General features: G+C 35.4%; 1 protein-coding gene across 1 annotated transcript; it reads left to right on the forward strand.

Annotated features, from left to right (window-relative positions):
- The first annotated feature begins 7,670 nt into the window (after positions 1-7,670).
- LOC129278125 (myosin-4-like) lies at positions 7,671-27,291 on the forward strand. The gene is made up of 6 exons (XM_064110606.1): positions 7,671-7,719; positions 9,821-9,930; positions 14,758-14,955; positions 15,532-15,685; positions 24,129-24,322; positions 27,214-27,291. Exons 1-6 carry the CDS (start codon positions 7,671-7,673, stop codon positions 27,289-27,291), a joined length of 783 nt encoding a protein of 260 aa, XP_063966676.1.
- The last annotated feature ends 120 nt before the right edge of the window (positions 27,292-27,411 follow it).

Consider the following 27,411-nt stretch of genomic DNA (forward strand, 5'->3'; position numbering starts at 1 on the left):
AACTCTATAAATTAATCTCTTAGAACATTTTTGAATGGCCATCCCAAAGACTCTTTCTGGGATTCTGATCTATATCGAACTGTTTTATGTATTTCATGATTTTTTAGATTTCTTTTTTTTTTACTTGTTTTTTATTGTTTTCAGATGGAAATGTCATGATCAATATAAAACAAAATTTATTCACTTCAATCAGTTAAAAATGTAAATATTAGGAATTTTGGCTGTACAGAAAATTTGCATTTGATTTGTACATGAAAATCACGCTTAATGTTGCTTAATTTCAAAACCGTCTTTTTTTTTTTACCAGGCATTGCAAATTTAAAATAAAAAATAATGCAACAGTGCAGGATGAACAAGGTTAGCTAGCTTCTTTGCTCTTGCACCTGTCCCTTCTTCCTGTTTTCAGTGTCCATGGCAACAATGCAAGGGAACAAGATTTTGGTGAAGAGATATTGGTTGCATGTTGCATTCCCTTTCTTTTTTTGAAGAACACTTTTCATCAGAAGATTACAAGTATAGGGTCGTAATAACAAAATATAGAGATTTTATAGAGATTTTTAAGTGTTAGTTGTTGGCTCAGGTCTTTTTATATTTCAAACCATTATTTCATCATCTTCAAGATCCTGTTGGTAAGTCCACATGGTAATGTCATAGAATGACACAGTTTGAAATTCAGATATTGTTGCTTTTCAAAATAATTGGTTTTAATTTCATGTACTTGATTTTAGACTAATTACCCATTCAAGGTCAAAGCAAGGTCACAGCTAAAACAAGACCGTTCGAAGGTACATTGACCTTGGTCGATCCTGAGTTTTCTTTGTTTTTTAATACAAAATTGAAGGTACGTTAATTCTGTTTGTTTAATATTACAGTGTAGTTTATGCTTGATTCCTACATGTACATGTATTTCTTTAATGTTTTTAAGGTGATTAGGGTCAATTTTAGGCCTGTCTTAAAAGATGGATAATAGGAAATTAAGTAAGATAGAAACATGTTCAAGATGTCAGCGTACCGAGTGAAAGTGCAAGTTCAATTCATGAAAATTTGTTAATGTTATTCAAGGCAAATGAGAGAAACAAAAATGTCTCATGATAGTTTGTCAATTATTTGAAAACATGTATTTTGTTTAATTTGGTTCAACAAATCATAAATTTGAGGTTAAATATGAGACATATTACAATTAACTGACACACTGACAAAGGGAAACTTCAACATAAAGAAGTGGCAATCTTATGTCAAAAGGGAATGTGATGAGACAGAAAACACTGAAACTGCTACAGTTCTCGGTACCAGTTGGGATGTATCTAAGGATACACTGAGCATGAAGAAGGTCAAACCCTCTGACAATATTACCCTGACCAAATGGAAGATTCTTGCTCAAACAGCATCCCATTACAATGTTTTTGGAATGATTTCTGGTCTGTTGGTATGCCCCAAGATTCTTCTTTAAAGGTTATGTCAAATAGACCTTGACTGGGACTCCCATATTGACAAAGGCAGTGAATTGTATGCCATGATGAGTAAGATCAACAGAGACCTTGACTTGGATAGCATTGAGATTCCAAGATGTCTGATACCGGAGCCTTACAGGGGAAAGAGACCTCTACCAACAGCATACGTATGCATGGGTTTAGCGATGCATTGGAGGACGCCATGGGTTTCGCAGTTTGGCTGAGTTGGTCCCACTAAAGCAAACAAGTACATGTAAGCTTGGAAAGAGTTAAAGCTCTTCTCCTTCTATCCAGATTGATGTTCACCATCTGAAGTGCTCTACACCTCAACATAGAAGGATGTAATATATGGACAGACAGCATGACGGTGATTAGTTGGCTAAGAGGGCAATCAAAAACCTTCCGCTCATATGTTGCCAATTGAGTTGGTGAGATCACTTCTGAATTTGACCCCTACAGTGATATCGCCTACGTTCCCACAGATGAAAATGCAGCTGATCTCATTTCTAGAGGAGGCTATGTCACAGACATGCAGGAGGTCTTTGATGGACCAAGATTCTTGAGATTACCTCCTCAATCATGGCCACCTGAAAACATTTCCGTCAAACCAGGAGATCCTGAACGAAAGTAATTTCACTCCCAAAACAGCAAGACTTTCGCATTAGCTGTGAATGCTGTGTCCAAGAATTTTCCAATTGTTGATGCTACCACAGTCTCTTAGTGGTCTAGACTCCAGATGGTCATAGCCAGGGTGTTATCCCTCAAGGAGCTTCCACGGAATCAGTGGCTTAAGCAACTCATCCGGCAGATCTCTGAATGGCCATCCCAAAGAATGATCAACGAAGCAGAACTACATGTATATTGGGTCAGGCAAGCAAAGAAAGAGATAGATTTCCAAGATCCCAATATACAGAAACTCAATCCATTCCTTACATTGTGATGTTTCTTTTTCTTTCTCCTCTCTCTCACTTTTGTTCCTCTTTCTTTCTTTATCCCCTTGATCTCTCCTTTTTTCTTCCACTTTTCTCCAACTTCTCTTTTCCTGATTTCATCACACTGTTATCTGCATTTTAAATCTTTAGACAGCTTTATATTCACAAAATTGCTTATTCCCCATATCTCAATTTTTATGTGCTTGTCAGTTTGCTCATTTTGGGGATGATTTTTATTTTAATGATTGCTCAAATGTAATTAAAATGTAATTTTTAAACAGCTATCTTTCACATGTAAAGTACATGTAAAGTTTCGGGCAGGTTGACTGTCCGTCTTCAGGAGAAGACGGACAGTCAACCTGCCCGAAACGTCGAGTCTCTCTACTACTCATCATCTCTACTCGCAGACTCAAGCCAGCATCTCCTCACTAGCTCTACTACTCAAGCTGTTCTCAACTCATCAATCTTACCTGGTTTACAGTCCTTTTCAGGACTACTTTCAAGAAAGAATACTCTAATCTCAAATCTCCACTTTCTCGCCTATCCATTTCTTCTCTTCTTCTATCCACCGTTTCTATAACACTTCACATGGTGTACCGTAAACCACATCAGCAACCTCTATTCAGTATTGCAATTATAAGAAAAAAAATTAAATCAGAGAAATTCTTGAGAAATTCACAAAACAATAAATGAAATACATATTAAATCAATTGTTTGAGCATATTTTGGGGGGTAAATAGTCGTTAGAAATTTCAAAATTCATATTTTTTACCCTAAATTAGCAGTTTACTAGCTAATTAAGTGAGTTCAAGGCAAATCATAATTTCATACATTAGTTTTCATAATTATTTGCGTTAAAATTGTAAAATAAAGGGGTACTCCAGGCTGAAAATTATATGAATTGAGCAGATAAGTAAAATCAAGCAAATAAAACACTGAAATTTCATTAACAAAAATCAGACTTTGTTGAAACAGTTCTATGAATATCTTCTTGAATAGCAAGATTATGATGTCTTTCCTCCATGTATTCTTTTCTTTTGTATACATGATATGATATATCAATTCATATCTCCTAGGTATACTTGTATCTGAAATAATTTTTGTCTCGCCTGCATAGCAGAGCAAGAGGACATATGTTGCTTTTCGGATAGCAACATTGGCAGCGGCATCAACATTGAAATCTTAACAGAGGTTAATTTTTTGAATAATCATAACTGTAGGCCTATATAGACCTACATGTATTTCATGCAACTTGGACACAAGGATAATCAAGTATCACTGATAAGCTTGCATGAGTTTCAGGTCACACGATCAAGGTCAAAGGTCATTTAGGGTCAATGAACTTGGACCATGTTTATGTTTGAAATGTCATTCAACTTTGAAAGTTTATAGATCTTGTTCAATGCTTGGACTTATTAGAGGGTAATCAACTATCACTCATCGTCTTACGCAAGTTTCAGGTCGCGCAATTAAGGTCAAAGGTCTTTTAGGTTTCATGAACTTTAACAATGTTGGGTGTATCAACATTGCTATCTTAACCAAGATTAAGAATTTGAATGTCATAACTTTACCCTAATTAGACGGGAGGTGGGGAGCTTGATTCAGCGCCCTCTCAACACTTTTTGTGATAAATCATTAACAGAATGGTGCTGCACGATGATATTACTTTTTCTTTCAAGTCTTGTTATACACCCATCCAATGACGGGACATATTATGGTATCACGCTCGGTGTCCATCCGTCCGTCCCTCCGTTAACTTTTCCTTGTAAACGCGATAACTTCAGTTTGACTTAACCGAGGCTCATATAATTTGGTGTGTATGATACTAGCATGGATCCCAGGAAGCCTACTGATTTTGATGTCAAAAGGTCAAAGGTCAAGGCCACATTGACATATTTTCATCTCACCCTTCTGCATTCCTTGTATACTCGATAACTTCAGTTTAACTTAACCTAGGCTGATATAATTTTGAGTGTATGATACTAGCATGGATCCCAGGAAGCCTATTGATTTTTAGGTCAAAGGTCACAGTGACATATTTTCATCTTACCCTTCTGCAGTCTTTGTAAATGCGATTACTTCAGTTTAAGGCCCTGTCACATCGTTCCCTGCAAGCCTTGCGGGCGACTTGCGGGTAACTACTTTTGCTACCCGCAGGTCGCCCGCATCGACAGTATCTCGCTCGCATCTCACACACATGTTGCCCGCAGAGGCGCACGCAAGTCTGAGTTGCCCGTAGAAAAGTTTTGAACATGCTCAAAACTTTGTACGGGTGAGTTGCGGGTGATTGCCCGCAACTCACCTGCAGAACACCAGTAGGGGGCCGTAGCGGCCGCAACTCACTCGCAATCAACCCAAATGAAGACCGTGGATTTCTGCTCGATGCCAACAAACATGCAGTGAAAAATAAATCAAGTTAGATTTAACTCAATATTTTGAAATAGAATTTGACACATTCTTTTCTTAAGAAATTAAATTGGATATAAGAATAATAATGATGATATAGGATTTATCCACCTTGTTAGGTGTTCATGGCGCTCCTATACTCCAGTAAAGCTAGTCTACCGATTCCTGTGCTTACAGCTTTTTGAGGAATTACTTCCTGTTGTTATCCATTTGCCGATTTATGAAATTAAATATTTAAAATGATGATTAAAAGTTATAAGATGAGTTTGTTTGTTTGTTGGACAGCTTGAGATTGCATGCACAGTGTAATTTTGTTTAGGACAATTCGTTAGTATTCTTTTTAAAAGTGTGTTTTGATTTTATACAAAGCTTGATTATTGTTAAAACAATATTTCATGATTTGAAAATAATTATGTCTCAAATGGTTGGTGTTCACAATACTGCAACCAATTATGTAAAAGTGTATGCAGATGATTTTGTTTTAAAAAATAAACTTGTCAAAAGAACCGATACTTAATTTAATGGAGAGATGAATAATAATGATAATCAAAAGTTTTAAATCTTGCCAATATTTTCTGATTCATCTTCGTCGGGATTTAGAATATCGTCTGTCTCTGTGGCATTGGCCGTCGCTAAAAGGGGGGTGCGACACCCACAACCCCCCCCACACACACACACACACACTAATTTGGATATCGTCGGTAAATCAGCGCTGCCTTCGGGAAAAATGATTTTTTTTTTAAAGGAGCGAGAAGGAAATAAGAGGAGAAAAAGGGAAAGAAGAGAAAGAGAAAAAAAAGAAAGGAAAAAGAAAAGAAATAAAGGAAGGAAGGAAGGAAGGAAGAAAGAAAGGGACAAAGAGGAAGAGGAAATTAAACCAAAGGGAAGGAGAAAAATCAGAGGAGAAATGGGGTTGACAATGTTTTGATTAGGTAAGCCCGTGTGTCGGAGTGACGGTGTAACTCAAGATGTGGAGTCTTAAATGTTGGAAAAATTATAAATTGTCTGTTTCGCAAGCGCAGGGTCAATGGTCAATCGCGGGGTCACACGTATTTAGGGAATTTTTCCAAAGCTTTTTTTAAGGACTAGCCAAGCGTGTTAAGCGTATGTTTTTCCCCCAAGCTGTTTGCCTTTTCCCCGGGGTCATATTCTGGCAACAACTTGTTTCAGGGCCAAAATGTGCAATGAAGCCCGTGAACAAACTTGTTTAGGGGTTTATTTGCAGACAGAAAAACTTGTTTAGGGGGTGTTTGGAAATATTTTGGTCACGCATGTGTACATCAATACATTTGACTGCCCATAGGGTGAAAATAGGGTGAACGTGCGAAAATGTTAAGTTTTCAAGTCAAAGTATCAAGAGTGCTAGCTCATACTTCTGTACCGACAGTGAACCATTTTCTTTCGTGTTGGACAGTGCTTAAAATGTTCCTTTTCGGGTCAGTAAATCAAAATTTCAGCTCGCGCTCGTATTATGTTTATTGAGATACAGAGCTTGTTCAATTACAGATGCATGAACTGAATTTGTTTAATGTAAAAACATGTAAAAATTAAGTTTTCAAGTCAAAATATCTAAATTTTTTAGCTCGCTTCACGCTCGCATTTTGTTTGAGATACATGTACACAGCTTGTTTAATCACAGATGCAGAAACTGAGTTTGTTTTAATATAAAAACTGACATGAAAAATGTTTAATTTTCAAGTCAAAATATCCACAATTTTCAGCTCGCGCTTCGCGCTCGCATCATTCAGTGATACCCTTCCTCTTCATGATTACCAAAAAAAAATGCATGGAATGCAGATAACCATCATGTTCATGATTGCAAAAAGTTTTGAAAATGTCAAATTTATAGGTTGTAAAATTAAAAAAAATCAGTTCACGCTCGCAACAGGTGCTTAGTTCTATGCTGAAATTCTTTATGGTTACACAAATGTTCTGTTTTTAGTTCTAATTGTGAAGAAAACTTCAGCTTGCGCTTCGCGCTTGTATGATGTTTATTGTAATACACAGCTTGTCTAATTAGGTCTACAGATGTGGAATCCGAGTACGTGTAGAAAAAGTTTAAGTTTTCAACTTAAAATATCAGAAATTTTCAGCTCACACTTCGTGCTCGCATTATTTATTGATACCCTTTTCATGATTATGAAAGTGCATGAAATGTCCGATTTCAAGTCTAAATCTAGAAAAAAAAAACCATCTTGTGCTTCGCGCTCGCACTACTTAATTGTTTGATTTGATAAACATCGTGTTCATTATTGCAAAAGAGTATTTAGAATGTCCAATTTTCAGGTTTTAAAATAAACGAAAATTTAGGTTGCGCTTGCAAAAGTTATTTAGTACTATGCCCACCTTCTTCATGGTTACATTAAACTTGCTTATTTACTGTCTTTATTAAAATGTACTTAATGATTTCATTTTTCAGCTTGGATATCTAAAAATTTTTTTTTTTCCAGCTCGCACTTCGGACTCGCTCTAATTAATCAGTGCGAAATGTATTCTATTAATGAGTCACTGCATTTATTGCATTATTGTTTAATTATTAAAGCATATTATTCATAATTAGTGTTTATAATGTCAAAATTTCAGATCGTACATGTATATCCATCCTCTTCATGATCACAATCGATTATTCAGGTCGAAATAAAAAAAAATTCAGCTCGCGCTTGCATGGTCATTTATATTGAGGCCACATGAAATACTTTGTCTTGTTTCTAAGAATGAAAGTTTATTTAGGACTAGTCGCTAAGATTTGGGTGGCCATAACGGGGGAAATGTGAATGAAATATATTTTCCCGCCCCCTCCCCTTCTATTGATAACTTGAGCTGGATCTGTCCCTTGGTATGACGAAAGAAAATGTGACTGATGATAATGAAGAACCGTACCATGACTCATGATCGTGGGACGTCGGGAATCGGTACTGATATTTTTGTCGGTAATCAGCAGAGCCTCCATCCCCCACTGTGGACTCCGAGTCGTCGACCTCGTGGTCGCTATATCGATTCGATCGGCAACGGTCTCAGCACGAGGCGTGTTTACTTATGGGAATTACTTGAGAAATTATGAAATGCCCAATGCTTGCACCTTGCACGCATTTTACACACAGGTAACACGCAGGTTGGCAGTAGATAACACGCAGGGCACGTATGTCGCCCGCAACTTACACGGAAGATAGCACGTGCCTCGCCCTTTTGATAAATCACACGCAATGCATGCAAGTCGACAGTAGAATGCACGCGTCCCGCACGCAGAACTTGTGAAAGTTCTTGTTTGCCTGCAGAAATGTTGTTGTGTGCTGGAAAATAGTTACTCGCAAGTCGCCCGCAAGTCTTGCACGGAACGATGTGACAAGGCCTTTAACTTAACCTAGGCTCATATAATTTGGTGTGTATGATACTAGCTTAGATCCTAGCAATTCTATTGATTTTGAGGCCAAAAGGTCAAAGGTGAAGTCGCCACCTTCTGCTTTTCTTGCTTGACCAATAACTCCATTTTCTGCGTTACAGACGCGTATTATGTGCTCGCCTTAGCGACACTCTTGTCTAACTATTGAGACCAAATTTGGGATCCCAGATATGAGGTTCTGAAATTGTGCAACAATTCTTTAAGTACATGTCAGACCCAATATTACTCACATTATTAATGTAAGATTATTTTTACTGTCATTGATAAAACTCAATTTCATCTTGTTTTTGGTCAGAATTAAGTTGCCGACTTCCATCAAAAGAAGCAATAAGGAACAGAAATATATCATAGATTTGAAAAACAATAATATATTTATAAGAAAAAATTGTTACATTGAAATTTTAAAGGAAAATTTGATCAGAATAAGCAAATTGCAGGCATTATTAACAAGTAGTTAATTAACAAAAAATTGATTTTACACAAAAGTTTACGTGATTAATCAGTATTGATATATTTCAAAGGATTTGATCTTACTGTTTTGTAGATTATGCCATAGTTAATGTGCACACCAATTTTCATCGTGATCGCATGGTCAACGGTTGAAATCATATTAGAAGGTGGCTGAATCACCACCTCCCCCCACATCTTCTTAGGCATCAAAATAACCCAGTCTTTTTAGGGTTAAAAGCATATGGACATATTTCATGAATCCGAGACATAAGGACAATCAAGTATCATGAACTCTGACCATGTTATTTCAACATTAATAAATCTTAATCAAGGTTGATTTTTTTAAAATGTTAACTTTGAAAGTAAATGGATCTCGTTCATAAAACATTGAAATAAGGATAGGGGTTCATCTTTTATCACGGAGTCATTTCCTTTTCATTTCTTTTGAATATGCATTTGTGATTATGTATTTTGATGTCAATGTTTGTAAACGCTGTGTACTAAATGTTGGTTATTATTATTATTATCATGAGTTGCTGCACACATGATCCAGACCTGCCAACCAGTACGTTTTTAGGGTATTTAGTATGTCTTTACAACCAAAATATGGCAGAACGTTTTTTCTTTAAAAAATATGTTTTTACAAAATCGTAATTTACAGAGAAAAATCATATCTATATGTCTCTATTTCATAAAACTTACACAAATATGATTATTAGATCAATGTAATTTCAGGTAACTTTTTTTTTTTTTATCATTTTGTAAAAACCAGGGTGAGATATACACATGTTTCAATTGTTTTTTTTTCATCTGCAAGAGCAGCGCGCATTTTAGCTTGCATGCAGCTTGAGCGCCGCGATGAGCGAGTGCGCCACGCATTTTATTATGAATACACTTTTTTGGGGAAAAATACAGTTTTCTTAACACAATACAATTTTTCATTCCCAGAGGTTGGCAGGTCTGATGATCAAGGTCATACATGTAGGTCATTTAGGGTCAATGAAAGTGGTATTTGATTGTCATATGATTGGGTTGTTTTGTGATTAATTACATGTACATGTATTAGTAATCTTAGTTGTTTTCAAAGTCAGCACTGCTGCTATATTGAATCGTGTAATGCAAGCGAGACTGCCAGAAGTGTTCCACTTATTATTCTACATGTACTTATTTAAACTATATAGCTGAAGTACGACTTGAGAAATTACACAAGCAACTGGCTGATGCTGATGATGAAATCATACTAGCAAACAACAAGTTACGGGAAGCAGAAAGCAGAATGGAGAAAAACCCTGTAAGTTATCCAATTGTAAGCTGGACATTTTTTTAGCATTATGTTTGGTATGTGAAGTCAGTGATCAGAATTTTGTTCTTCAGTCAATCTCTTCTGTCTTAATTTGTGTAAAGACTTATGGCTTGGTCCCACTGCACTTAGGGATGCAGAGAGAATGTAAAATGGAAAAGAATCTTGCCATCTGTTGGAAAACGTTATATATCTGTTGTGTACTCTTTGCACACAGTTTCATACGCTCTGTATCCATTAAGGCCCCCATTCCACAGAAGGGAGAACTTTGAAGGACCTTTGAAAGACCAATAGACCAAAAATTGACAAGGTCTTACAGCAGTCTCCAAGATCACTGAAATTTGTCATCTCTGTGGAATGGCTCAGAAAGACCCCTCAAAGAACTCTGAAAGACTGATGGATATTTCTTGTCTGTTCTTAGACTAGTCCTATCTTTCAATGGTCTTTCAGAGATCTGTTATGCAACAAGTGATCTTTCAGAATTCTCTCCATAGACTTTGCCTGGTCTTTCAGTGATCTTTCACTGACCTTTCATTGATCTATCATTAGTCTTACAGTGATCTCCGTAAAAATGTTGAGAGACTGTCTAAAGATCATGCAAAGAAAGTTCATCGAAAGACTGCTGAAAATCCATCAAAAGACCATTTTCCTGTAAGACTTCTGAAAGACTGTTTTAACCGTTTCAAAAAGTTTTGGTGATAATGGAGACCACGAAGACCACTGAAAGAGCCATCAGGAATTGTGAAAGACCTCAGAGATCTTTGAAAGTTTGTTGAAAGACCTTTGAAAGATCAAGCAAGCTTCATGGTCTTACAGCAATCTTTCAGAGGTCTTGTTTTCTGTGGAATGGGGACTTAAGCATCCGTTCCTTTAGGGTTAATGTTGCGATGGGTACAGAAACTGGCATGGATGTTATTACATACATGTATACTCAGAAAATTGTCTATGGCTGTGAGGATGATCCCATGATGTTACATGTAGGACTTAAGTAATCAGCCATGCACATCATGGGTTCTTTCATGCAACTCTAGCTGGGTAGATTTATGTGAATATACTAATCTTACAATAAGTAGAGAGTTGTTCCATCTTTACATTTTAGTCCTATATTTCCTTACTGGTGACATACAAGGTACATACAAGTAGTCCAGGCTAGGCCCTCGATAGAAAATGGACCGAACATTGCTTTTTAGATACAAGTAATACAATGTTTTTATTCATGGTTTCTTGTCAATTCGAGAGTAGCATCTATATGAAAAAAGGGAATGTATAGATGATATTAATTCTAGATTTTTAATGATTTATGCAGGTGTTCTACAAGGAGGTATTTTTTCTGAAAACATACCTGTATAAGAGTGTTTTTTTGTTTTATAGACATTGACTTATTGTTCAGACATGTACATGTATTATATGTAAATAGTTTTTGTTGTTCTGCTCTGAAGCACCTTGAGCATCTAATCAATATGGAAAGTGCGCTATACAAATCTCATGTATTATTATTACTTATATTAACAATATGTAAGCCTAAAATTTTGCATAAAACTCTTTACCTGAGAAAACTCAGGTGGTTTTTTACCAGAGTTTTTGCCCTGTGTTAACGTCAATGGCAGAAATCAGACTAATCGTAGTTTTCAGTTTTTACCAGAGTTTTCTCAGGTAAAAAGTTTTATGCAACAGGCCCCTGAACTTCCAAAATTGGAGCTACATGGCGTGTGTAACCTAATATATGACAAATCTGGACTTTGATTAGTAATAAATCTAATTATTTTAGAGATTTAGTATTCAAAGGTTATAAACATTAAAATGCTTAGTCGGCTATCATTTTGAAATATTTTTTGTTGTCTCCAATATGCAATTTCAAGGTCAGAGATCAAAAGAAGTGGGTCACATGTGTGACTTCATACGGAAGCATGATTTTGAAAGTTTAATTTCATTTTTAAATTCCTGTGAATTTCAAAATGAAATTAAACTTTCAAAATCATCATACATGTAATTAGTTATACATGTAAATCTCTAAAAAAATTTAGATTTATAACTTTTTAAAGTCAAGATTTTTCATCATTTACGTCTTACACATGACCAAGTATGGTTTTTGGCTTTCATACATTGTACATGTTAATTCTAAAAAAACTTATATGATATTCAAGCAAAAAAAGGAAACTTTCTGAATGAATCTGTGATGTTACATTACATGTACATGTATATACTCTACATCATGTTTTAAATACCACATTTCTTGGAGTGACAATTGATGAAAATCTTTCTTGGGCTCCTCACATTAATATTATCCTGCAGAAGATGTTGTGCGCAGTTGGTATATTATACAGAAAAAGACACTTTATTCCTTTGAAAATATTGCTTAAACATAATTATGCTATCATTCTTCCTCATCTGTCATTGTACATGTACTTTGAATTTATTAATTTTGCCAAAACTCTTCTACATGTACATACAATGACAAATGACAACTTCCTCTGAACCTATTTTTAGTTTACATGTACATATACACTATAATTTCAGATACATCTACATAAACTGCAAGTTTTATAACTTATTAGCCGACATTTTTATACGCCCCTCCTACAGGACGTACATGTACATTGTATTATGGTATTACGCTCGGTGTCCGTCCGTCTGTCTGTTAATTTGTCCTTTTAAGCGCGATAACTTCAGTTTAACCTAACCTAAGCTCATATAATTTTGTGTGTATAATACTGGCATGGATCCCAGGAAGCATATTGATTTTGAGGTCAAAAGGTCAGAGGTCAAGCTCACAGTGACATGTTTTCAACTTCAGTTTAACTTAACCTAGGCTCATATAATTTGGAGTGAATGATACTAGCATGGATCCCAGGAAACCTATTGATTTTGAGGTCAAAGGTCAAGGTCACAGTGACATGTTTTCATCCTACCCTTCTGCAGTCCTTGTAAACGCGATAACTTCAGTTTAACTTAATCTAGGCTCATAATTTAGTGTGTATGATACTAGCATGGATCCCAGGAAACCTATTGATTTTGAGGTCAAAGGTCAAGGTCACAGTGACATGTTTTCATCTTACCCTGCTGCAGTCCTTGTAAACGCAATAACTTCAGTTTAACCTAACCTAGGGTCATATAATTAGTGTGTATGATACATGTACTTGCATAGATCCCATGAATTCTTTTGATTTTGAGGTCAGAAGGTCAAATGTGAAGTCGCCCCCTTCCACTTTTCTTGCTTGACCAATAACTCCATTTTCCGCATTACAGGCAGGCATATTATGTGCTCACCTAATGATAAGTTCAAAATGACCAAAGATGTCCATCCACATTTAATGCTACATGTAATGATTTGAACATGTATTTTCCTCCGCTAAAATATCAGACTTCATGTAAATTGGTAAAATGTTCTGTGTGATTACTTAAAATGCAATGCCAGTCGATTAAAAAAAAATGTGCTCGTCCATTAAATGAAAGTATGTACAATGTACCAGTAAAGCATGTCATGGAAGAATCATGAGTACATGTATAATCTAGTCATTATAAATTACACATTCATGTAGTTAGAGTTTGGCAAGAGTTTTGGAGTAAAGACAAAAAAGTACTTTCCCGAATCAGGTCAGCAAAATTCACACCTGTAGTGAAATGAAACTTTATAAATCTCGTATGAAAAATATTTTTTCTGCCAAAATAATAACACGATTATGAAAATTATACAGATTCTGAAATTACTGATTTGGTGTTGTGATTGGAGGAGCAAGTTATTGAGTTATAAGTAGTTGTTTCAGTATTTGTTTTGAGTCTTGTTGTGATTAGTGCAGACTTGTAATGGGAAGAAAGGTGCATATGCTGCAATGGTTCATCTAATTTTAAGTTTGACAATGTTTCACTTTGAAATTTTACTCATTTTAAAAACATTTTAGTATTTTAACAATTTTTATAATGTATTTTCAGAGCATTTCTTTGAAAACAAATATTAGTAAAATTTTTGTTATATGTTTGATATTTTTTGTTTTAAGTTTGATCTTTCCTCCTCTTTATTTCTGTCTTTTATTTTTTTTATTTCCTTCTTTTCCTCTCTTCTATCCTTTATTCCTTTATTATTCTTTACTTCATTTTTTCTTTCCTTCCTTCCTTTCCCTTCATCTGGAGCTTTTTCCTTCAGGCCTTTTTTCTTTCTCTCCTTCATTCCTTCTTTCACCCATTCGTTCATCATCCCTTCCTTTCCTTTCCTTTTCTTCTTTCTTTCTCTTATATTGACCCTAATTTTGGTCATGGCAGGCATGATGAAATCACTTTGGAACAAAAATGCAAGTACACAGTTCATGTCAAAGAGAGAAAGAAAAAAGTAAATGGTATATAAATCCACAATACTTTCTTATGAAGAAGTAAAACTGTTTTGAATGATTTTTGGGGGGGCAAGTGAAATATATTTTTGGGTCAGTATTTCTAATTATTGAAAAATTTACTTGCCAGACCTGGCAAGTGCTTAAGAAAAGTTATGTACATGTAGTGCCCTGCTCATACCAAAACAAGGATTAATATCAGTCATACTCGTGTGTCAAATACTCAACGCTACATGTATTCTGCAATGGAAGACCCTTTCTTTTGAAAGTAGTTTCCATTCAGTTGACACTGGCTTTTGTATTGCTAATTTATATGTATTTGTATTACATTTGTATCCTTGTCTTCATTTTTCACATTGTACCAAATGAATGAATAAACAAATGGATGAATGAATGAATACTAGTAAACAAAAAGATGAATAAATAGTAAAAACATATAATCCCTGTGAAATGAGATAAACAAAAAAAAATTTGAAGGAAACTGTCTATTTTTCAGCATCTAGATGAAGAAGAGCGGCATCACCTTGAGGGGTTGCTGATGGACCACCTTCAAGCAGTTAGAGGGCTCAAGGACCGTGTGACTCAGCTAGAGGAAGGCATGGCAACCACTCTAGATATCATAGAGTCTAAGGATAGAGAGATGGCTGATCTGAAGAGGCAGCTTGCACTCGTGGAGGAAGGGGACCCCAGACATGTATGTACATGTATAAATACATTTCTTTTGATGATCTTTGGAGGTTTGCATGGTGGAGTTTATAACGTGGAGAAGGTTTACGGTTCACCATGACTCCTGAATACGGACAGTCAACCTGCCAGAAACTTTGAGTAACCTCTCTTCACTTCATCCTGCTACTACTCAAGCCATATTCAGGTCTTCTCATCTGGTTTACAGTCCCTTTCAGGACTTCACTCACTTTCAAGAAAAAGAATACACCTGTACTTCTAATTTCCTCTTTTCATCCTTTCTCGTTTTTCCAATTCAATCTTTCTGCCTGTATTTCCTTCCCTTGTTCATATTACACATGGTGAACCATAAACCTTCTCCACGTTACATTTTTTCTGTAGAAAAATAGTTACATTGGTTGCCAATTCGCAATTATAGAATGTGCATCAAGATAAAAACATAAGTCAAACAGTCAGAAAATTAAACGATGTAAATTATACCATAGACAAGGACATACAGCCCTGTAAATGTAGATAACATTCATAGATTTATGTAACAAATAAAAATATTAATTATGATGATGATTTTCTTATCATTATATTTCAGGCTGAACTTGAAGCTCAGCTGGCTGACAAGGAATTGCAAGCAGCCCAGGTGGCTAAGGACTATGCAAACATTCAGCATGACCTTGACAATACATTAGGCAGACTTACTGCAGAGATGGATAGAGTTAAAGGTCTAGAACAACAACTAGTAGATGGTAAGAGGTTCTAGTCGCGGGGGGTGGGGGGGGGGCACTTCCATTGACGAGTGGATACCATGCGTGACCATGGGGTCTTGAAAAGCACCCTTAAAAAAGTATTTTACATATTCTGAAAATGCACCCCTTAACAAGTATAGGCGTGTGAAACCCTACCCTTAACAGGTATTGGAAACAAAACAACACTCCTGGCAAGTATCCCCTGAATTGAACCCCTAAACAAATACAGCGATATTAATTGTTACATGTATGTCACAGACATTGGTCGTTGGTTTTACCTTTACCTACATCATTGGGTTAAGTACGGCCTCATCTCCCACACCTCGCACAAATCGTACTCTAAACACGGCTGTTGGGGCAAAAAGTACATCCTTCATAAAACATTTGTCTTAATTTTTTATACCCTCGCAAATCTGACCCTAAACATTTAGCTTTCCTACATGTAGCTAGTGTTTTTGACACCCTTATTACGTTACGCACGTAACATGCCCTATTTTGAAAAAGACATCCTTTTACGTGTTTTTTTTTTGTTGCCTATGGTATCCATTCGTCAATGTAAGTGGCCCCCCGAGGTTCTAGTACAACTCCCTTGTCAGGTGATCAACTCTTATGGTAAAGTACACATGTAGATGGTATGGTGATCCACAAAGTGATGACCCTAGAATATAGGCAGGGGCGGCAGTTACATATAATGTCTTTGGAGGCTTAAAAAAAAATAGTAATGTCTTTGGAGGTTTAAAAAAAAATAGTAATGTCTTTGGAGGTTTAAAAAAAAATAGATGAGAAAGGTATCTTTACTCTGAAAGTAACATTGATTTCATTACATGTATATGGCCTAAATGAAGAAACTGTTATTTTTGTGACCAACTTAAACCATACACGATGAAGTTTATGTTTTATTTTATTTTATTTGTCTTCTCTACCCAGGGTAGCCTGTTCAGTGGTTTAGACACAATACATGTACATATATACATAAAACAATCAAAAGAACACATTATATACAACACATTATGAAGTCGACATTGTTACACTGCAAAACGATTAGAGAGAAATAATTTGAGTACATGTACTTGAAAAAGGAAGCAGTATTGGAAATTGACAGGAAAATAAGGAAAATTGATAGGTATGTATTTTCATTATTATACATGTACATGTAGGTTACTATGTTTTTATTATTATAAACTTATCAATTTGAAATTGCAGGGGTGAGTTTAGAAATCGATCTATCATACAAAAAACCTCATTGAAAGAACTATGAGTACATGTATATACCAGATACACAATTTACTTATACTTACACTTATACTACAGAGTGGTTATTATTAATCAATAATGGTTCGACTAAATCATATTATTATAGTTAAATAACAATTATTTACATTTACTTCACACAGCATATACATGTAATAGATTACATATGATAATATGAGTATTGAAGATTCAATAGTGACTGTATGTTACATGATAATATAAATTTAAATAAGATTGCTATTTAAACAATTTACACTCACTGGCGAGCTAACAACTGCATAAACAAGTAATGACAACCCCTCATGAGTTTTTGCTAACCTCCAGTATAAGGTGGTGAATGCTTCTTTAGTTGTTGCATATTTAAGAGCTCAAGGAAGTCCGTTCCACAAGATCGACCCTTCATGAGAAAAAGTTTTTTCCCCATCTTTGTTTTGACCATACTTACCAGCAAGCCTTGTGAGGTGGCACCTCTCGTACTGTGAGTGTGGACACTATTTCAGTGCATTATACATTAATTTACATTTGTTGAATTTCCATCTTTGTTTACCCATTTCAGTTGTGACAATATATCAAAAGTAGGTGTCATAAAATTGCATCTAAGGACAAGGCTTGCCATTTTCTTATGTTGGGCAATGAGAACATTCTTCATGTACATGTATTGTGAACAGTTAGCCCAGGAAGGACTGCAGTAGTCAAAATGAGGTGTTATCAAGGCATTAGCTAGTTTGGCACTATCGATAGTTAAGTACTTTCTATTTAATAAGGCAATACGTGAGCCAATCTTTTGCCTCATTTCATCAACTTGTTTTTGCCAGGTGAGTGACTCGTCCAACCAAGTGCCCAAGTATTTGAAATTTGAAACTCTTTCAAGGACATGATTATCAACTTGCACATTTAAGGGATTTGCATTTTCAATTTGTTTGAGGTACCAAATTACATAAATTTTGACTTTTCAGGGTTTAGTGTATGTCGATTTAATATTAGCCATTGACTTATTCTCTGAAGATCTGCATTGATTTCTTTTTTCAATTGTTTCAGTACATTTAGCGCTGTACATTAATGCAGTGTCATTAGCATAGAGCATGATCTTACATTTCTTAAGTACATTGGGCATGTCATTCACCATTATAGTAAACAGGAGAGGCCCCAAGATTGAGCCCTGAGCCTATTGATCTTCCACTTTTAGCTCATCCGGCCCGAAGGGCAAGATGAGCTTATGCCGTGGCGTGGCGTCCGTCGTCTGGCGTCCGTTGTCTGTCGTCCGTCGTTTGGCGTCTGTCATGCGTCCACAATTTCAAAATGCTTCTTCTTCGCCATTTCAAGTCCGATTTCAATTCTGTTTGCTTTATATGATAGCACTAGGTGGGGGATTTAAAACTTCTACACAGAATTTTGAAACTCAAAATACATGTATGCTAATTTATGCGCATTTTTCAAAATTCACAAAAAATGCTTCTTCTTCTTTATTTATTGACCAATTTTGATTTTTTTGCTTCCATCTGGTAGAGCTTTATGAGGTTCACCAAATTTTTACACAGAATTTTGAAATTTTTACTAGAACAATTTTTATGCTCATTTATGCGAAATTAATTTATGCATATTTTTAAAAATTCACATAAAATGTTCTTCTTTATTTGTTGACCGATTTCGATTTTTTCTTCCATCTGGTAGAGCTTCATGAGGTTCACCAAACTTCTACACAGAATTTTTAAATTTGGAGTAGAAAATTATTTATGCTAATTTATGCGAAATTCATAAATCACAGAAAATGCCCCTTTTTTTATTTGTTGACTGAATTTCAAAATGCATCTTCTTTGTCATTTCAAGTCTGATTTCAATTCTGTTCAATTTATATGATAGCATTAGGTGGGAGATTCAAAACTTCTACACAGAATTTTGAATTTCATTAAATATGCAAATTTATGCGTATTTTCAAAAATTCACATAAAATGCTTCTTCTTTAATTGTTGACCGATTTTGATTTTTTTTTCTTCCATCTGGTAGAGCTGCATGAGGTTCACCAAACTTGTACACAAAATTTTGAAATTTTGTCAGAAAATTATTCATGCTAATTTATGCAAAGTTTATTCATAAATCACAAAAAACTTTTTTTCTTCATTTATAGATCAATTTCAATTTTGTTTGCTTCATATGATAGCTCGAGGTGAAGATACAAAATGTCTCTTTCTATCCTCTCTTCCTTCTTCTTACGCTTTTATTTTGTTTTCTTGGATGCAAAACCAGTTTGGTGCTTCAACCAATCAACCTTTTAGCTTACATGTATGTTCCAACACCTTTGTTCATTATTTACTTGTGTTTTATATATATTTATATATTATCTGTGCATTCTTTTACATTGTACAGTGTACATTGTAAACATACATGAACGAATAAATAAAAATAAAATAAAAAAATTCAACATGTGAAAAGCATGAAGAATAGCAATTCAAGTGGTTTTGATGGTACATGTATATTGTCAAAAGTCATAAAGCATGTAATTTTTTCCATAGCCGATCCGTTATGTTATATTTTCAATCAATGTTTAAAGAAAGGTATATTTCCCGATAAATTAAGTTTCTAAAACGATTCCAATTTTCAAAAAGGGTGACAAACACGAAGTAAATAACTACAGACCTATTTCTATTCTGCCATTTTTTCCCCAAAATACTCGAAAAAATACTTTATAAAAGATTTTCACTCTTTATTGAAAATTGTGGTATAATCTATAATTGTTGCATGAATTACCTTTAAAAACACTTTATGTACTGTATAATAGCTTCCTGGGATCCATGCTAGTATCATACATACCAAATTATATGAGCCTCGGTTAAGTCAAACTGAAGTTATCGCGTTTACAAGGAAAAGTTAATGGAGGGATGGACACCGAGCGTGATACCATAATATGTCCCGTCATTGGACGGGTGTATAACAAGACTTGAAAGAAAAAGTAATATCATCGTGCAGCACCATTCTGTTACTGATTTATCACAAAAAGTGTTGAGAGGGCGCTGAATCAAGCTCCCCACCTCCCGTCTAATTAGGGTAAAGTTATGACATTCAAAATCTTAATCTTGGTTAAGATAGCAATGTTGATACACCCAACATTGTTAAAGTTCATGAAACCTAAAAGACCTTTGACCTTAATTGCGCGACCTGAAACTTGCGTAAGACGATGAGTGATAGTTGATTACCCTCTAATAAGTCCAAGCATTGAACAAGATCTATAAACTTTCAAAGTTGAATGACATTTCAAACATAAACATGGTCCAAGTTCATTGACCCTAAATGACCTTTGACCTTGATCATGTGACCTGAAACTCATGCAAGCTTATCAGTGATACTTGATTATCCTTGTGTCCAAGTTGCATGAAATACATGTACATTTAGGTCTATATACATGTAGGCCTACAGTTATGATTATTCAAAAAATTAACCTCTGTTAAGATTCCAATGTTGATGCCGCTGCCAATGTTGCTATCCGAAAAGCAACATATGTCCTCTTGCTCTGCTATGCAGGCGAGACAAAAATTATTTCAGATACAAGTATACCTAGGAGATATGAATTGATATATCATATCATGTATACAAAAGAAAAGAATACATGGAGGAAAGACATCATAATCTTGCTATTCAAGAAGATATTCATAGAAATGTTTCAACAAAGTCTGATTTTTGTTAATGAAATTTCAGTGTTTTATTTGTTTGATTTTACTTATCTGCTCAATTCATATAATTTTCAGCCTGGATTACCCCTTTATTTTACAATTTTAACGCAAATAATTATGAAAACTAATGTATGAAATTATGATTTTGCCTTGAACTCACTTAATTAGCTAGTAAAGTGCTACATGTACTTAAATTTGTACAAACAAATTCTGCCACATATTTTTGACAATATGTTTTCTACAGCAGACTCCTTTCATTCTCACTACACAAGACATACATGTAACACATATCTCTGCACCCCATTTATGAAATCAAACATGCTTTTTTCAAACTAGATCACAGTGAATGGTTAAAAGCTTTGGAATAATACGCCATTCTTAAATACTTTAAAGAAATATTACAAGTCTTTTCTACAAGCTCACATTAAATGAAAGCATATGTACATTACATCAGGGTATTCATCTGTGTATGTAGTTGTTGTTGGTTTTTGTGTTGGGTTTGTCTGGCCTTTAGGAATGTCTCCTTTTATTATAAACTTGCATATTTTTATTCAGTCTCTCTTGCTCATCTTTTCTACTTTGGAGCTCATTTTATTCTTCGCTTTTCTCCTACATGTATCTTTCACTTTCCCTTTTATTTCCTTCTACATGTACATCTACCCCCTTCTCCTGACTCTTCTCTTTACTTGTACCATTTTTAGCTCATCCGGCCCGAAGGGCAAGATGAGCTTATGCCAAGACGTGGCGTCTGTCGTCTGTCTTCTGTCGTCCGTCCACAATTTCAAAATGCTACTTCGCCATTTCAAGTCCGATTTCAATTCTGTTTGCTTTATATGATAGCACTAGGTGGGGGATTCAAAACTTCTACACAGAATTTTGAAATTCATTAAATATGCTACATTTAATTTATGCCCATTTTTCAAAATTCACAAAAAATGCTTCTTTATTTGTTGACCGATTTTGAATTTTTTGCTTCCATCTGGTATAGTTTCATGAGGTTCACCAAACTTCTACACAGATTTTCGAAATTTTGACTAGAACAATTTTTATGCTAATTTATTAATAAATTAATATTATTCATATTTTTAAAAATTCACATAAAATGCTTTTTCTTCTTTAATTGTTGACCGATTTTGATTTTTTTCCTTCCATCTGGTAGAACTTCATGAGGTTCGCCATACTTTTACACAGAATTTAGAAATTTTAAGTGGAAAATTATTTATGCTAATTTATGCGAAATTTATTCAGAAATCACAGAAAATGCCTCTTCTTCTTTGTTGACCGATTTTGATTTTTTATCTTCCATCTGGTAGAACTTCATGAGGTTCACCAAACTTCTACACAGAATTTTGAAATTTTCAGTAGAAAATTGTATATGCTGATTTATGCGAAATTGATTCATAAATCACAGAAAATGCCTCTTCTTATTTGTTGGCAGATTTTGATTTTTTTTCTTCCATCTGGTAGAGCTGCATGAGGTTCACCAAACTTGTACACAAAATTTTGAAATTTTGTCTGGAAAATTATTTATGCTAATTTATGCAAAATTTATTCATAAATCACAAAAAATGTTTTTTCTTCTTCATTTGTTGATCAATTTCAATTTTGTTTGCTTAATATGAAAGCTCGAGGTGGTGATACAAAATTTCAACACAGAATTTTGAAATTCATTAAATATGCTAATTTATTCATATATTTTCAAAACTCACAAAAATTACTTATTTATTTGTTGATTGATTTTGATTATTTTTGTTCCATCTGAGAGCTACATGAGGTTCACCAAGGTTCTACACAGAGTTAAGAAATTTTGACTAGAAAGTTATTTATGCTTAATTTATATGAAATTTATTCATAGATCACAAAAATGCTTCTACATGTATGTCATTTCTTCATCGATTTCAATTCTTTATCCTCAATTCAAGTACAGTGTCAACTGGGCTGAAATTAAAATTGTGTTAAATTTCGTTGTGAGATGCCGGATGAGCTCCACATCATTGATGTGCTAGTTCAGCTTTCTGCTCCAACCCTGTGTTCTTCTCGTTTATCTATAGCTATTTTTTTCTTATTCAGGCTACCTTGCCTGCAGGCCTCTAGGCCTTTTTAAGTGTGCCTCACGAGCCTTTCATTATTTTTAGAACACATCCTTTTATTTTTCCTTTTCACTGTAATGATTAGTTACATGTACAGTAACATATATTTTATTTTACCTCAATGCATTATGGAACATCTACATTATAATGTGATGAACTGCTCTACATTGTTATCTTTGAACTGTTTGTACTGTATTTACATGTATGTTGTTTTTAAAAGAGCCTTTTTAATCGGCTTGTGAAATAAAGATGAATTTAATTTAATTTAAAAAAGTAATCTTTAAGATTTTAATAGGATGATTTTCAGAATCACAACGCCGGGCATTCAGTTAAAGAATTTTTTTCAATACAAAGTTTTCAATTGAAATGTGTTTTTTCATGACATTTTGTTTAAACTAAAGATCACCAATACTGAGTGCTATACATTTTTTTATACTGTAAAGGAAACAACTGAGCACTTCTTAAACTTTTGTGCTTTCTGTAGAAACATTTGGAGTAAATGTGGATATCATTACTTCTAATGTTTACTCTTACTCTCTACAGAATATATTGTTTGGGTACATAGAAAAGCGAAATGATGCTTTAAATTGTATTATGTTAGTAAAACAACAATTATTCTTCTGAGGCTTGTTAGGATATTGCAACAAATAACTTAACAAATAATCAGAAGAATGAAGTTAAAGTATTTTTCCACTGTTTATTTACACGAGAAAGAATACAAACTAAACAAAATAGAAATTTATCATACATACGTATCTTGAAGAGTCAGTTCTGGATAATCCACAAATAAACCTGTATTAATTCGGAATAATGAATAATGTTTGGCAAGCAATAATTCCTTAAAGTCCACAATGCTGGTGATGATGAAAGTGATGTTGAAAGGCAATGGATAATTACAGTCACTGTAGTGAGTTGAAATGTCCATGAAGATGAAGTAGATGATGACAAACAGTCAATTTCAACATGGACCTACTACTCTGATGATTTCAGCAATCCATGGGTTGACAAATGTTCATTAGAACAGGTTCATGATTTCGATGAGAACTGAGAAATCCTCTCTCAGAATTACTGTAAACAGTTTATTGATGGTGTGCAAATAATTCCACAGAAGTTAATGTTGTATTTCACATAGAAGTGAACAATGCTCTGAAATGAAGACTGGCATGAAACTCTGACTTCTGATCTGATATGATCCTTGAAGAAACTGCTAGCTTATATATATATAGAAATTCCCACAATTCTGGAAGCTGCTAGTATTGTCTTTAAAAAGACCATTCTTCTTTCTAGAGCAGTCCCATTCTAGGTAGGATGGAAGATTTTTGTAGTCCTTCTGCAAGGAATTATTGTTAGACCAAGTGTGCTTAGACCAAAAGGATTATTCAGTCCCTTTGAACTTCCAATATTGATCTAATTGGCATTGTATTCTGACTTGTACAGGGCAAGCGGATCTTAACAATGAGCTTCGGAGTGAGCTTGAGAACATCGTTCGAGGCCTGACCAACTACCTGAACCAGGTCAAAGGTCAGGTGGTGGAACAGCAGAGGGAGAATGCTAGACTGCAGCAGGAGAGAGAGGAGCTCCTTGTCAGACTGGCTGAGAGAAAAGATGGGCAGAAGAATGCACTTGAAAAGGTATGTAAATATATCTAACCTTGCAAATTATTTTATATACTGTAGAGGTGTTGTGACTCAGTGGATAAGTCTCCAGACTTTTAACCACAAGATCTAGGGTTCAAATCCCACAGCAACAATCATATCCTCTAACAAGATGTTTATCTAGATTTCCCTCTCTCCATGGGTAACCAGTAGGAAGGAATGTCTTTCATGTTTGAGCATTCCATCAGGGTAACCATGCTTAAAGCCTGTGTAATATTATGTACAAAAAAATTTAAATTGCTGTATACATGTACATATTGTATACATGACGAAAAACCTCCATTTGAGAACACTATACCCCAGTTTCTTTTTCACCAATTCTCTTCTCCAAGTACTATAAGCCCCAAGCAAGCAATTTAAGTATCAAAACACCTGTTTCTTGACCTCGGTCCGAAGATAACACGACAGCCCAGCACATACAGTCACAGCAGGGGGCCACACACGATGGATTGCAACGTGTCTAAGAGCCTGCTATGGAGTTCCGTGTATACACGCGGTGAAGTGCAACTTTTTTCTTCTTTCTTCCTTTCTTTCTTCCTTCCTTCCTTCCTTTCTTTCTTTCTTTCTTTCTTTCTTTCTTTCTTTCTTTCTTTCTTTCTTTCTTTCTTTCTTTCTTTCTTTCTTTCTTTCCTTCCTTCCTTCCTTCCTTCCTTCCTTCCTTCCTTCCTTCCTTCCTTCCTTCCTTCCTTCCTTCCTTCCTTCCTTCCTTCCTTCCTTCCTTCCTTCCTTCCTTCCTTCCTTCCTTCCTTCCTTCCTTCCTTCCTTCCTTCCTTCCTTCCTTCCTTCCTTCCTTCCTTCCTTCCTTCCTTCCTTCCTTCCTTCCTTCCTTCCTTCCTTCCTTCCTTCTTTCTTTCTGTCTGGCTGTTTTTTTTATCGAACGTTAGGACTGTATCAATGCGCGAGCCAACGGCATGCATCCCATATTTTCTTGCTGGACGGACAGAAACTATGGGATGCATCGCAGCGCTGAGGGTGGTCCCTGCATGCAAAGTATACCGTAATTTTTATTCGCTTATTTTCCTTATTTCGAGGTCGATTTTCTTCGTTCGAAATTGAAAAAGGACTAATATTGGATGTCTGAATACAATATGCCTTTGGAAACGTGATTAAATATCGAATACAATAATTTCATTCCGAAGGTCCTTCTCCAGGCAGAGAAGTCTTACGTAATAGCACAGCTGTTGTTTATCATTTCGTCCTTGGCTTTACTGGCCTGTGGAGGTGAAATTGAGACAACGGGGATTACCTGGCCAAGATGGGTTTATCGGGGCTTGGAAATGTTCAAATGAAAAATGAGAGTTTCAAATGAAAAATGGGGTCTAAAACCGCAGTTTGCGATCCGAACTGCGGTGACGCCTCAAATGGGGTATTTTCGTAATGAATATTAGAAAGCCAAGACATGGCCAAGCGCGATTGGTTCATAGCGCATCACATGATATGATCAAAATCAGTTTATTTTCCCAGCCGGTCCACTTTCGATGAATATATTGACCAGCTGGTCCATGAATATATTTTTCTACGTGTATAGCTCCCTCTTGTGCATTAGATGTTACCAATTACACGGAAATGGCATATGTGGGACTAAAGTAGCAATCGTTTGCAATCGATCAACACTCAACCGGACCGCTAAATTTAAGTGGGTCCGACGATGACGTAGGACTATGAGCCTTCTATGAGTTGGGTTTAATGTTAGACCTACATGTACATGTAACGTTAGGCCTTCTTCATTTACTAAAATGGAGCCGAGCTTTGTGTAGACAGGAATAACCGTCGTTTTCAAGGTTCTGTGGATTTCTTAAACAATTTCTGGATATGTATTGGTGAGTGGAGCCAACGTAAGGGAAGCTTAACTTAAGCCTTACATTAGGCTAGTATAATCTAGAGCCTAAGGCTTACATGTAGCTTATACTCTATACAGGCCTACATGTAGGTCTAGACTTAACGTTAGTTTTAAAACTTTTAGTTTTGGATTTGGTCTAATGTCAAAGATTTGTGGTGATGTCTGATGAGCAATGAATGAGGAATAAGATCAGCTTTTGGTTTGTGGACGATGAAATTGGGTAAGTAGATCTAGATCTAGGCCTAATGTGGTTACACTTCGTAATTCCGAAGGTTCGTAATTCCGAAACACGTAAATTGCCCATACCTCGATGTTCGTTAATCCGAAAACGTAAAAGGGTTTGTTAATCCGAACATTTGTGGCGTTATTCCGAAGGTTCGATAATCTGAAAACAAAATAAGGTTCGATGTTCCGAAAGCGAAATAAGGTTTGTTAATCATTTCGTTTTCGGATTAACGAACCTTCGGAATTACGAACCTCACTTTGTTTTCGGACTAACGAACCTTCGGAATTACGAACCTCATTTCGTTTTCGGACTTACAAACCTTCGGAATAACGAACCTTCGGAATATCCGAACCTTCGGAATAACGAAGCTTCGGAATTACGAATGTATGCGCCTAATGTTACATGTAGATCTATAATAGGGCCTATAGGTCTAGAATCTTGATCTAAGTTAGATCCAACATTTGGTCTAGAGTCTAGGTCTAACTTTTTAACATGTTAGATCTACATTTTTCATCTAGATCTAGGACTAGGCCTACGCTAGAGTATAAATTTAGATCTAGATTATAGTTAGAGAAATCTAACGTTAAATCCTGCTAAGGACAATGTAATTTAGTGCTAACGAAACATTAGGCCTAACGTTAGATCTAGTTAGATTTGGTCCTGGACATGGTTCGACAACAGAAAGATCAGGACCACCACCAATAGTACATCTGCAACCTAACTTAGGCCTAGTCTGATATGTAATAACAGATCTAGATCTAGAGAGGCTTTAGTCATGTTTTTTTTTCTCTCATCCTAAAGTTAGATCAGAATCTGCACCTGATCATGGCTCAACATGCATTCTCGCCATCTTGGTCTGCCTTGGGTCCTGGACCTTGACCGTATTCGAACGTAGATCTAGATTAGGCCTAAACAAATTTAATTTTAGTCTTACTGTACATGTACGTACCTTCGAAGCAGAGTGAGACTATACATGTACATGTTGGCGCCGCTTTTCTG

This window comes from Lytechinus pictus, chromosome 15 (assembly GCF_037042905.1).
Source record: "Lytechinus pictus isolate F3 Inbred chromosome 15, Lp3.0, whole genome shotgun sequence".
NCBI lineage: Eukaryota > Metazoa > Echinodermata > Echinoidea > Temnopleuroida > Toxopneustidae > Lytechinus > Lytechinus pictus.

What these genes read in the sequence shown, in the direction of transcription:
- LOC129278125 (XM_064110606.1), top strand. Translation starts at nt 7,671, where the DNA reads ATGACTCATGATCGTGGGACGTCGGGAATCGGTACTGATATTTTTGTC. An exon ending in AGGAAGGGGACCCCAGACAT is followed by an intron (nt 14,956 to 15,531) that starts GTATGTACATGT and finishes ATTATATTTCAG; the next exon opens with GCTGAACTTGAAGCTCAGCT. An exon ending in AGAAGAATGCACTTGAAAAG is followed by an intron (nt 24,323 to 27,213) that starts GTATGTAAATAT and finishes CTCATCCTAAAG; the next exon opens with TTAGATCAGAATCTGCACCT.